Source organism: Onychostruthus taczanowskii, unplaced genomic scaffold (genome assembly GCF_017590055.1).
Source record: "Onychostruthus taczanowskii isolate IOZ18803 unplaced genomic scaffold, ASM1759005v1 scaffold11, whole genome shotgun sequence".
NCBI lineage: Eukaryota > Metazoa > Chordata > Aves > Passeriformes > Passeridae > Onychostruthus > Onychostruthus taczanowskii.
In genome coordinates this window covers 17,043,693-17,056,469 of record NW_024497629.1, presented here as the reverse complement: position 1 = coordinate 17,056,469, position 12,777 = coordinate 17,043,693, and the positions used below count along the sequence as shown (strand labels likewise).

Genomic DNA, 12,777 nt, shown 5'->3' with positions numbered 1-12,777 from the left:
ATTCCAACTAAACTGAAGTTTAGACAACAGGCATAAAGGAAATTGCACATAACATTCAAAAACATCAATTAACAACTACAATAGCAATATCAGACTGACCCCCCAACTCAAATAAATTAATACATGGCCTCCCACTGTACCTAGTTAAAAACTACATATTTCAGAGAAGGGTGAAACAGTTCTATTGTCCATCTGGCTGCTTATACTGTTCTTTTAAGAGGGGTGAAGCTTCAGAGTCAACAACTTTATCTACAACCAGTGATATTTGATCATTGTTAAATCTTGCATTGATTTTTTTCTTTTTTAACTTGCATTGATGCTTAAAAAAAGTATTTGCATCTGCTTTAGTCCATTCCTAGTATCCCTTTTCATAGCCCTCTGTGGAAATTAATTTTCACATTATACATCATGAGTTAGCTTTCTAAAACAGATTTATCTTGTCTTACAATACCTTTTCTTCAGCCTTTCCTTTGAAGGGAATTTTTATTTTAACTAAATTAATTTATACACTATCATCACATTTTTATCAGTCATTAAATACCGATGTTAGTAAAGCCAAACAAAAAACAGACTTTGAGGTGTAAGGAATTGCATACATCAGTACAAATTGAGGTTTCAATTAAATTCCATTCACAATACGCACTTTAAAAGGTAATCCCTTATCCAACGTTTTTCCTTATTTATTTTATCTTCCCTAAAAATCTCCAACTGAATGTCTTGTGATTTTCTGATGTTGAACACAGTTGACTGCAAGCTTAAAGTACAGTATCTGCTTTGGATTTCCAATTGCAACAGCCTGTTGAAACACTAATATATTTGATATTTCAGCTGTAAGGATTTCTTTTCCTTTCAAAGGTCTGATGCCTTTCAACAGTATAGATGACACTGCTTGAACTGTAAATACTCTTATTTATATAAATATATAGATGGGGTTTATAACATACGTACAATACACATACCCTAAAAGAGTGAATTATATTAAAAAGCTGGTAAGGACCACACTTTACTTCCCAAAATGACACACATAACACTACCACAGCACAGAAGGAAACTGGCTGCACTGCAGTCATACTTTTTCAATACATTTCCAGGATGTCTAACAGTTCAAAGAACTCAAATCTGCTAACTGCCAGCACTGATAAGACTGATAAGTCTCCTATAGAAGAGGATGAAAAAGACATTACAGCTTTAGCACCACCCAGTCATGATTTGGGGCAATTATAGGCATATTGTGACAAGCAGCAGTTAGGCAAGAAGTAAGACTACTTAGAGAACTGTTAAACAATGAAGGAAACAGCCAAATTAATAATGAAATACTTGCCTAGTTTCTTTAAAAAATATTTATTTAATTACAGATGAAATATCCTGTTGAAGTGTAAGAAGTCAGGTCTTGCCTGTACTACTATAAACGGGAAGACACAACTTCACTTATTGGATGAAAGATCTAGAATACAGATTAGAAGTTAATGTAGTTCAATACTCAGAATTCAAAAATTTTCAGAGATGTGAAGTGATTCTGAAGAAGGCTCTGAACTTCAGTGTCTTGGCAGAAAGTGGTTTAAAAAAATTAAACTTCCAAATGAGAAAACATTAACTGAGAATTCTCCAAACAGGAATTCTTGTACAATAAATTAAATATATTTCTTAAAGACAGTATTAGTACTAACATGCAATTTAAAGAGATACTTCAGTATCTCTTTGATACTGAAGACTTTCTTTGTACTGTCTTACACCACCTGAGCTCCACTGACTTCCCACATCTAGTTATAAGTTTTGTTAGTGTTGGAAAAGCAAAATTAGATGCAACAATTTTAAATCCTTTCTCAGGAAAAATTGTACTAGATATTCTCATATTCACAAAATGTTATTGTTAATTTATCCCCTACTTCTCCCAAACAACACTCCAAAATTCCAATTAATTTTCAAAAGACTTTTTTCCCATCAGCATCTCCACAGTATATTGGCACTTTCAGTAATACCTTTCACCTCTGGTGCTGAAGTGATTTAATCTGGGAGACTGATTGAACAAGTCACCTACAAACTTGAATTTTACTGTGCCAAGGATGTACTTATGGAGTATTCGAAAACTGAGTTCAGTGAACTGCTTATTACATGTCAGTCTTCTCAAATTTTTAGCAATAAATTGGTAAATTCAAAGGTGATTTAATAATATTTGGGAACATCTTATAGTTGTTACTTTTTTTGTTCAAGCACATATGTTCATTGCAATCTGTATAATAACATGGCTTTAAGATACAACTTTCAGATAATACACTTAAATTTGGGGTCAGACCATTTGCAAAGGCACTGAACAATGACTGTGATAATAAAAATATATTTCAGTTTGTTCATTGCCTGAACTTAACAGTATCTATGCTCTGACAAGTCATGGGAAATTTGAATGGATCTCTCACAAAAAAGATGGAGAAGTGAAAGGTGTCATTTGTTAAGGTATTCTGTTAAGTGTGATATATATTAAGGAATCATTTATTTATGGACCACCACAATGGATATGTATGAAAGCTGTGAAAACTTGCTTTTTTAGGTTAACTCATATTTTGCACATGACTTGCCACTATATAGAATGATGCAAATTACATGATTTCTGGTTTTGTTTTGCTGTGACTGCATGCACTTAGGCTGTTACATGCTTACTTTGGTAGGCCTACTGTGACATGGAAACTGGTGGAGGAGGTTGGACAGTTATTCAGAAACGAGAAGATGGCAGTGTGGACTTCCACCGGACGTGGAAGGAGTACAAGATGGTAAACAATATTCTCTGAAGCCTTAATATCAGCTGTTATTATTATTTGAAACCTAATATGCTAAATTTATATTAATACCATCCTTAGAATGTAAGCAACTTTAAAAAGTTATCTTTGTCCTCAGATGTTCATTTTGAAAATGTCAGAATAGTGTAAGTTGTTTGCCTAAGCAGACTTGCAAGTGTGATGTTTGTTTTTAAAGAGAAACCTTACTTTTTTTTTAATCAACTGTTCCATCGTATGTCTACATTTTCTGAGTTGTTTATATTTGTGTTTCTAGTGGCAACAGTAGGAACTGCTCCAATTCTAATAAATAATATTGATTCACTGTTTCAGATTCCTGAGCTTGTCCTTGCTGAAATCAACTTTTTGAAACATTACAGATCAATAACCCCTGTGAACACAGTAAAATTCTTAGTTGACAGGCTGAAAACTATTAAACTTAAAAACTGATAAATTGATCTGTTTAAACTCAAAGGAAAAAATCCACCCAAACAAAACTATTTATATATACAACTTGCATTACAGGGATTTGGTGATCCTGCTGGGGAGTACTGGCTGGGAAATGAGTTTGTTTCTCAACTGACTAATCAGAAGCGTTATGTTCTTAAAATACAACTGAAAGACTGGGAAGGAAATGAGGCATATTCATTATATGACCATTTCTCTCTAGCAAGTGAAGAACAAAAATACAGGTAAGCAGAAAAATCAGATCTAATTAAAAAAATGTTCTGATAGTAATCTTTCTAAACTGTCTAGATGCATGGCCTTATTTCATACAAATCATGACTCTTGTCCAGCACACTCAGAAAGTAATGTTTTCTCCATTTTTCATCTCTTGCCTAAAAAAATAATTTCTTTTTCCAGAGAAGAAAATGTGTATTTTACTAGCGCATCTTGTGTGGGTATAATACCCAAAACACAAAGATGATGAGATAGTGTGGAATAAGATAGGATACATGTGCCAATATAGTGGGTGGCAGTACACAGTCTTTAGGAAAATAGGAACCTGTCTGCAGTTGCTATCAAATCCTGATTCTCTGCAATAAATACATTTCTGGAAGGTAGATGACTAAGATGAATTATTCTGCAAGGATTTTCCTTATGTCAGTGGCTTCTAGGAACTGTTCTGTTGTCATAGAGAGCACACTGAGGTGAGGTGGCCTTATCCTTCCATGAGCCACTGGCTAAGATTCTCAATAACTCTCTTACCTGTAAAAATTGAGCAAATGTGCATTTCACCGATCACCAACTTGTCAATTTAAGGACCAAATTTTATTTTACCTATTATTTACGCTCTAATCCTGTAAAATGTAAAGGTTCACAATTTCTTCTAAATTCTTGGTTAAAAAAAGAAATAATACAATTTTAAAATAAATATTTTATATAAATATTACTATAGTTTTATATACTTTAAATAGTATCATAGTATTACACATTTTAAAACAGTACCAGCCACAGCTGAAATATATGGGCATTTCATAGTTCATTCACCAGGCTCTCTGCAATACATGTAAATACAATAAATTGTTTGATTTATTATAGAAGAGACTAAACGCTTCACAGTATAACAGATGCTTTCCTACTACATGGTCCATGAAATGTTTCTTTGTAAGAATCTTGGAGATTCATGGAGCTTGGGTGACTGGACAGAAAAATGGTCTACATTTAGATGATTTTCTCCAAGATCCCTAGCAACTATTTGTTGTAAATAAAGTCACCCTGACACACCTGAGAGACCTGATGCTGTTGTTTCAATTCAGGTCTTATATGCAAACAAAGCAATTCAAAACTAGCAGCATCTACCCCCCACAAAATGTTAGATCTTAATGCCTTGGTAGTATTTAGTTGTCTTAACTCCAAAGTAAATATTTTTTCATCTGGAAACAGTCAGAATCTACAGCAGAGATTTTTTTTTTTTTAAAGTAATGCTTTAAAATACTTAGAAAGGAAACTTTTGCAAAATGGGTGATTACCCTTGTCCATTTACAGTATTAAAAGGTAATTACTGAAAATTAACATGGTAAAAGCAATTTTATCACACTATGCAATCAAATCAAGGAATTAATCATAAAATTGAGTGGTTTAAAGAATATATTTAACATTACGAAAAAAAGAAAAAAATCCAAAGAAAGTATTCAGTTTAGAACATCTTCCATGCCCCATCCCAGTGTTCAAGGCCAGGCTGAATGGGGCTTTGAGCAACCTGATCTAGTGGAAGGTGTCCCTGCCCACGGCAAAGGGGTTGGAGCTAGATAATCTTTAAGGTCCTTTCCAACTCAAACGATTCTTTGATTCTGTGATTCATTACATTGAAAAGATGAATACATTCTGAATGCTGAAAAGATTATGAGTTGGGCCATAAAACTGAAATTTCTTCATATTAAACTGAGATCAGAATGGACTTTGTTTAAATCAAACTTCCTGATCTCAAAGCTATGAAGCCAAACCAGGTTGCTCAGAGTCTTTCATCTGGGTCTTGATAACCTCCCAAGGTTACAACCTACTTGTCTTTCCTCATGGTAGAAAGCTTTTCTGATATGCAGTCAGAACATCTCACTTTCAATTTCCATCCATTGCCTCTCATCCTCTGTTATGCTAAACTGTACGTTTAACAATTTATTGTTAACCACAAATAAATAATACTATGCCTATATTAGACTTCAGATGATATTTGAAGACCCAGCCTAGGCTCATGCCTTATACTTGTAACCTTTAATATAATTTATGCTAGAAATTGGCTTACATAATTTTGAACTCATCTTAAGAAATACCAGTAATTTTTTAAAAGATATTTTAAAGAAAATCTGTAATGAACTGATCTTTTGAAACCTAAATGAATAAAATTAATTAATTATATTTTAAAATAGGGACTATAAAATGGGTTAAAATAATCTGTTTAACTACCAAAGACAAGATAATAAGCAGAGAATTATATGCAAGACAAAGACTGATTGGGGGAGCAAGTTAATTCTCCTCAGACTATCAGATCTCTTTAAACAAATAGAATACCTCTGAGAAGCATGAGCTATTTGATACAGAAATGCAATCACCAAAAACATACTGTGGGAGCAGAGGGTTCAAGTCCTTCCAATTCAAGGTAACACAGGAATAGCTGTGTAACTGCCCTGCCCAGTTCAGTGCCCTGTGTCTCTCCCCACTGAGACTGCATTGGCACCCATACAAGAAGATGCCTACAGCAGCAACCTCACCAAACGCTTACCTTGCCAGGGAATTGAAGCAACCTGGAATACTTGTGATGAGCTAACACTAAAATTTATGAATGATGTGAAAAGGATAAGTAACTAGGACAATGGAAAGGGAAATACTGAGAAACTTCTAAAATATCATTTACTAACTCAGAATTAATACCCCTAATAAGGCTGTCACCTCATATATGTGTGGTTGTAATGCTAAATTGCTGTAATTGTTAGTACATGTAATTGTTATAATTGTTGTTAATGTAATTGTTCGTACAACAACAGTGCTAACAGTAAAATAGGAATCAAAAAAGGTTTGGTTTAAACTTCTGAATGTAGTAAAAATAATTGCATGTACTGTTGCATTGAAGTACAACAATGCACTTTCAGTATTAACAAATACATGATCTGCATGAAAAATCCTAGAAGTTACTGCCAACTTGCTCTCTTTTTCTTCTAATATGACATGAACGAACACATGTTCATTAGAAATTGTGCTGACCATTTCTGTTCAAATGAAAACATTGTACTGAAAAACAGCTTACAGCAGTACATTGGCCAGAAGAGAATTAAACTATTTGAACAGGATATTTATTGCAAATTATTCCATCATTTTTTTGCAGACATCTTCCATCAACTTCCACGTAATAATTGTTTTTCCATTTTTCACTTCTACAGGATTTACCTTAAAGGACTTACTGGGACAGCGGGCAAAATAAGTAGTATAAGCCAACCAGGAAATGATTTTAGCACAAAGGATGCAGACAATGACAAATGTATTTGCAAATGTTCACAAATGCTAACAGGAGGTACGAATGTTTTTATGTTTCTCAGTCTTCCTATTTTTATTGGCACTGAAATTGTCTACGAGATAAATAATTTTGACTCAGTAAATTTTGATTATTAAAAAAGTTCAAAACTCACAGGTAGAAATACTAGTATGGTGACTCTAGATTAAGTGTTTACCATTTGACAAGAGTTAGTTAAAATAAAACAAGAGAAGTGAAAACTGGAGGGAAAATAATTCCCTGAAGTTGGGGTACAAGAAAGTCTCTAATTGTGGAACTAATCAGAGACATAGCAGATTCCTCTTCCAAGGAATGAGGTACATTCAAAGATTAAAATACAACTCTCTGCAAAAAAAAAAACAAAAAAAACCCAAAAAACCAAAAAAACAAAAAAACAAAAAAAAACCCAAAAAAACAAAAAACACTTTCAGAGATTCATCTGTCAGTGAAATGGCTCCTGATTCTTTAGGCATAAGCCTTTTACCTAACTACCCAAGAAGAAAACCCCCAAGAGCTGCTGTGTGCTGCAAGTGCCACAGAAGGGTATAAGAACTTAATTCCTTATTTCAATATAGTTATGAAGTGGTAAAGACACACCACAGATATATATACATTTTTCTAATGATTGTTTACTAGTTATATTTGAGTTCTAGGTGGTATTTTTATCTTCAACTACACAAGTAATTCCATATAATTTGTTCATCTAGAATTCCACATTCTGAAATGTAAACAAGTGCTTTGTAAATTTGGCTTCTCTTCCTGTTATCTCTTAAGCAATTGTTCATTTTCCTATAGAACAAGCTCCAAGAAAAAAAGACAGCTTCAGTTTATCCAAAAGGATAGTTGGAATACTGCCCTGCAAAACAGAACACACACACTATCGCCACCATAACAGAAATATAAAAATATTATTTTATTAATAAAAATAATTTTTTCTTAAGACCCACTAAGAAGTCAGGACTATATGGATACCTAGCACATTTGGGCTGGTTTTTTTTCTCTTTTTCCTTCTTACAAAGTTTCAGGAGGTTTTGAACTGAACAGCCCAGAGAACTGAATAATTCCTCTAGAAAGAATTAAGAAAGGAGTTTAAATCTGTGAAAAACAGGAGTTTACCAAAGAGTAGATAAAACCAAAGGCAACTCAGTATCATTATAGTTCAAGTTGTGTTCTGCCCTCAGACTGTCAGAAATGTTTGATGTGGATAGTAAATTGATTGAAAGCTTTCCCTTCTCAATTTTCAAATACAATGTACTGTGTAAGATTCAAGAATATGGAGTTGATACACAAATACATTTCTTTCCTGAGTTTGGGGCATGTATTTTACATCGACACTTCCAAATCATAAGAACAAAAAACTGGGTTTTGATTCCTTTCTCATTTCCAGACAACAAAATGATCTTAAATACTATTTTGAGAATTACTTCTGCTGATGTTTGTCTTCTGTCTTGCAGGATGGTGGTTTGACGCATGTGGTCCTTCTAACCTCAATGGAATGTATTATCCATTACGACAGAACAACAACAAGTTTAACGGGATCAAGTGGTACTACTGGAAGGGCTCGGGATACTCTCTCAAAGCTACAACTATGATGATTCGACCAGCAGATTTCTAAATGCTTTGCCATTATGTGAATTATGTATTGTATAGTCTTCAAAGACTTATTTTACCATGCAACTTGTCTCATTTTTTCAAGCCCAGAAACATGCACTAGTGTTCTGAAGGGGTCAGTTCAGTACAGTTCCTGAATTGCAATCGCCTTGATCAGCTAAAGCTCATATTATTCAACCAGACGCAATGTCTAAAGCATCGACCTGATATAACAGTGATTTGGCCAAATGACTCAATAAAAAGAACATCCAAGAAACCGTCAGACAACTTAAGGACTCTGTTTTACTGATCATTTATGTTATGTATGTGTTAGTAAATAACTGGAACTGTGAAAAAAACCCTAAAATAGTTTTAGGAATATGCATTTCGCCTCACCACTGAAGTTTAAACATTAATATAAAACACTTAGCTAGTTCTAGCTTAGTTCTAGCTAGATCTAGAACTATTTATATTTCTGTGCCGTGTGTGCCCTATATGTACATAAAAAAATACTTTCCTGTAATTAGCTCAATCCTTTAGTTAGGGAATACATTCTTTTCCCCCATAGTCTCCTAAGCAACTTTTCACACTTATTTGAGGATTTTTTCCAGTAGCCTGTATGACTATGTTTAACAGAGGACAAATATCCTTTAAGTAGTTTGCATTTATTCTTGGGAAATACCATTTACAAAAGTCATAATTTTTTCAGTCTGTTTCAGTCACCGTCTTTAAATTATAGAAAATCCCTATGCATTACAGTATAGCATGTATTCCTATACATTTTTATGAAGATTGCACTTTTTTTCTTCCCTTGTCATTTACCCATAAAATAACTGACCAGTATTTTGTAAACCGAGACGACGGCATTAACACCAGATGCCCGGTTGTCTGTGACAATCATGTATCACCTGGTGATGTAATATAACTATATATTTTGTAAAAATAACCTAACTGAAAAACATATGCATGTTCTTTGATACAATTAAATTTATGTTTAAGACTTAAGATACAAATTATTACATTTTAAGAACAGGAAGAAAAATAATCTGAAAATTATCTAAGGTCACACTATGGTTTTATTTTCAGTAAGGTTAGAACTTCTCCCTAAAAATTCTCTGTAGGTAGGCCCTCAATGTACACCACAATGGGAATAAATTACTCTGCTGGGTGATCTTTCCTTTTTGTTTTTCCCCTTCATTTTATTACTGTATACTTTAAAATTGCAAATCAGATTCAGAAGATATTTCTTCATACATCACAATAATTTAGTGGAAGTTTTTCTCCAAATTGCATTTAGTTTTTAATACCCATGCTTATTCTCTGTCTAATATTTTTGTAAAACTTTGATTTTAGAGATGACTGAATTAGTTACAATGCAAGAACTTAACCCAAAACAAAACAAAAACCCCAGACATATTTCCAGAATTTAACTTAACAAAAGGTGTTGTAAGGGCAACAAGGCTTGAGAAGGGTCGAGAAAAAATATTGTACGAGGAGGGTTGAGGGATCTGGGGTTGTTTAGATGGAGAAGAGGAGGCTCAGGGGGGACCTCATCACTCCCTACAATCACCTGAAAGGAGGTTGTAGTGAGGTGGGGTCTGATCTGTCTTCTACACTGCTGGAAGCGATGGGCCCAGAAGAAACTGCCTTAACATGAGACAGGGCAGATTCAGATTAGATATTAGAAAAAAAATTTCAGTGTTACAGTGGTCAGGCATTGGAACAAGTTGCCCAGAGAGGTTGTGGAGTCACTGTCCCTAGAGGTGTTCAAGAGGCATCTGGATCTGGTGGGTGATGCTGTTTACAGTTACAGTGAAAGTGCTGGGTGGACAGTTGGACTGGATGATCCTGTAGGTCTCTCCCAATCTTGATGATTCTATGTTTCTCTCTTGAAAATAGTAAATGGTTTTGAGAAAGATTGAATAAATATCTCCATTTTATACTGACAATCATTAAAGCTGCTGTCAGAGTACCCCACCACTCACACCACCATCATTCTTCTTCACTGAAAATGTGTGTCATCATTACTAAGAGTAGCAGAGACAAAAAATATTTCTAATATTACTTCATGATCTGATTTTATATAAACCTAAAGAATGTAAATTAATAGTCACTGTCTGAACAGTTCCATAAAATAATCTCTATGTATTTGAAATTACTGTTTAGCATTTTATTATTTTTCATAGAAAACTTGTAAGAATATACATATCCCAAACTAAAGAAAAAATACTTCCCAAAATTGCTTTAATGAATTTTCAAGAAATGTCTTAGAGAGAAGTCTAGAAGAGTCATTACTAGTAGAGGGGCCACACATCCCAACAAGCACACAGCATACCAAGAAAAGCCTTAAGAGTTGTTGTTTTTCAGCCTAGAGCAGAGAAAGGGAAGGGGAGACCTTAATGGTGCCTGATTGAGGGCATAGGTAGGACAAAGCCAGACCCTTCTTGGAGGTGCTCTGCTGTGAGACAAGAGACAGGGACAACAGGCATTAAATACAATTTGGAATTGGGGAAAGTGAATTTTCCATTTCACGTATTCATTTATTACCAGAAGGGTGGATTGGACAAGTCCCTTGGATCACAGTGTTGAACTAGACAATTTTCAGAGGTCCCTGCTAATCTAAAATACTTTATGATTCTATGAAATTTAATAGAAATGCCGAGTCTACATTACTGCATTTCCTGTGTTGGTACATTTAATCAGACAACTAAAGAAAATACTCCCAATATAGTAAGCATATCCACACCAATAACAAAAGGAAAGAGAAAAAAAAGCCAACAAAACAAACAAACAAAAATCCTCCAAAATGTTCTTAAAAACCATGATGGCATCTGAATGCTCAGCCCGGCAAAGAAAACCAGTGCTAACTTCTGGTTGACACTAACTTTCTTTATTTTAGTAAGAAAACTCTGTATGACTAAAATAATATTGCATGGCTAGTTTTGATTTGTTGAAAAAAAGTTTATAAAATTAGAGGCTTTCTGATGACTGTTCTGGCAAAGTGATCAAAAATATTGATGTAGACATTGAATGGATCAATTGTTTTAAGAAACTTCATTTTGGGGGAAAAGGGATCAATTTGTTAACACAAATGTAACTTTTTAGGGGCAATATGTCTTTAAATGACATTTCACCTAAAGAAGATTGCATGGCTTGAGCACCAAACACCAAAGTGAAGCAACAGGAGGACATGTAAGAAGGAAAGCAATAATAGGAAACATAAGGCCGCAAAAACTTCTTTGGACTTAGTACAAACAAGTAAAACATAACAGCAAGGTAACCCCTACTTTGAATTCCTTCCTGTAATCAAATAAACAGTATGTGAAACTAGAATGTACTTCCATTTTCTCTAAGTACTTTGTAGGAAGCACGAAAGAAACAAGGAAAAAAAAAAGCAAATGAAAACACATGAATAAATTCATACTCAAATAATATTTGCATCATCCAAAAAACTAAGGTATCTGTTACAGTAAGAAATTAAGAGTGACTAAATAAGGAATGGTAGTGGAAATATTGCCTTGGATTCCAACTTTGTTCCTCTGCAAGAACAGCATATTGCAAAAGAAGTGATTCAGGTTCTTAGCACAATCCTAACCTTCCTTAATTTTACATTCTCACCATCCCTCCAATTCTCCTTACTTCGGCTTCAGGAATAAAACCTCTAAATGGAATCTCAAAAAAACGCCAAGAAGAATCACTTCTAATGAATGATATGTACATTGTTACTGATAGCATATTTTGTTATTAATCAAGGTAGTCTGAAAAGAAACAGAAAACTCAAAGCAACTTAATATGAAATTCAGTGTAGATTTTTTCATAGCAATACAGAAAAGGGGAAAAAACAGGACATGCTTCTTATTTCTTTTTCACAATAAGTTTTGCCATTCTTACTGTATTTGCTATATAAAACAATCTACTTTCTCATTTTATGAAAAGTATGAAATTATAATGGATAATTAATTTCTTTAAGGGTTATTTGAGAATAACTGCTACAGTTTCCCTAAACTTTGAGAACATACACTTCACATTCATGAAATAAATAATATATATAATAAATAATACATATTAATGTTGGATATGTAAATTTACTTAAGTTATAGATTTAGAAAGAATGCTAAATAGAAGTTCTTAATAGCTAATAAAATTACAGTAAAAATAAATTTAATACCCCATTAACTGTACTTTCTTCAAAGCTAGTATGAAACTTTGAGAAATAAATGTCAGACACTAATTTAGTGGAGGGAAAATTATTAGAATGATTGACTAGTAACCAGCTACACTTCTACTTGTTTTAAAACCAAAATAAAATTCCTGTTTAATCATTTACAACACATGAAGTGCACTGAGGTCTACACAGGTACATCATGCCCCCACATACTACTTGTGCACTAGTTCCCAATTCAGTACTTGAGAATGATTATTTGAGGCAGGAAA

The 12,777-nt window shown here is 33.7% G+C and overlaps 2 protein-coding genes across 3 annotated transcripts in view; one reads left to right on the top strand and one right to left on the bottom strand.

Moving 5' to 3' along the window:
* ANGPT2 (angiopoietin 2) overlaps nt 1-12,404 on the top strand; it is a 45,041-nt gene extending 32,637 nt beyond the window's left edge. For both annotated transcript variants that reach the window (XM_041421032.1, XM_041421023.1), the window contains 4 exons: nt 2,664-2,765; nt 3,294-3,460; nt 6,644-6,774; nt 8,208-12,404. In XM_041421032.1, the coding sequence (XP_041276966.1) occupies nt 2,664-2,765; nt 3,294-3,460; nt 6,644-6,774; nt 8,208-8,368 (561 nt within the window). In that variant the 3' untranslated portion in view covers nt 8,369-12,404. The remainder of the gene's footprint in view (nt 1-2,663; nt 2,766-3,293; nt 3,461-6,643; nt 6,775-8,207) is intronic.
* Nucleotides 1-12,777, bottom strand: part of MCPH1 (microcephalin 1) — a 123,478-nt gene that overhangs the window by 67,255 nt on the left and 43,446 nt on the right. The window lies entirely within an intron of this gene.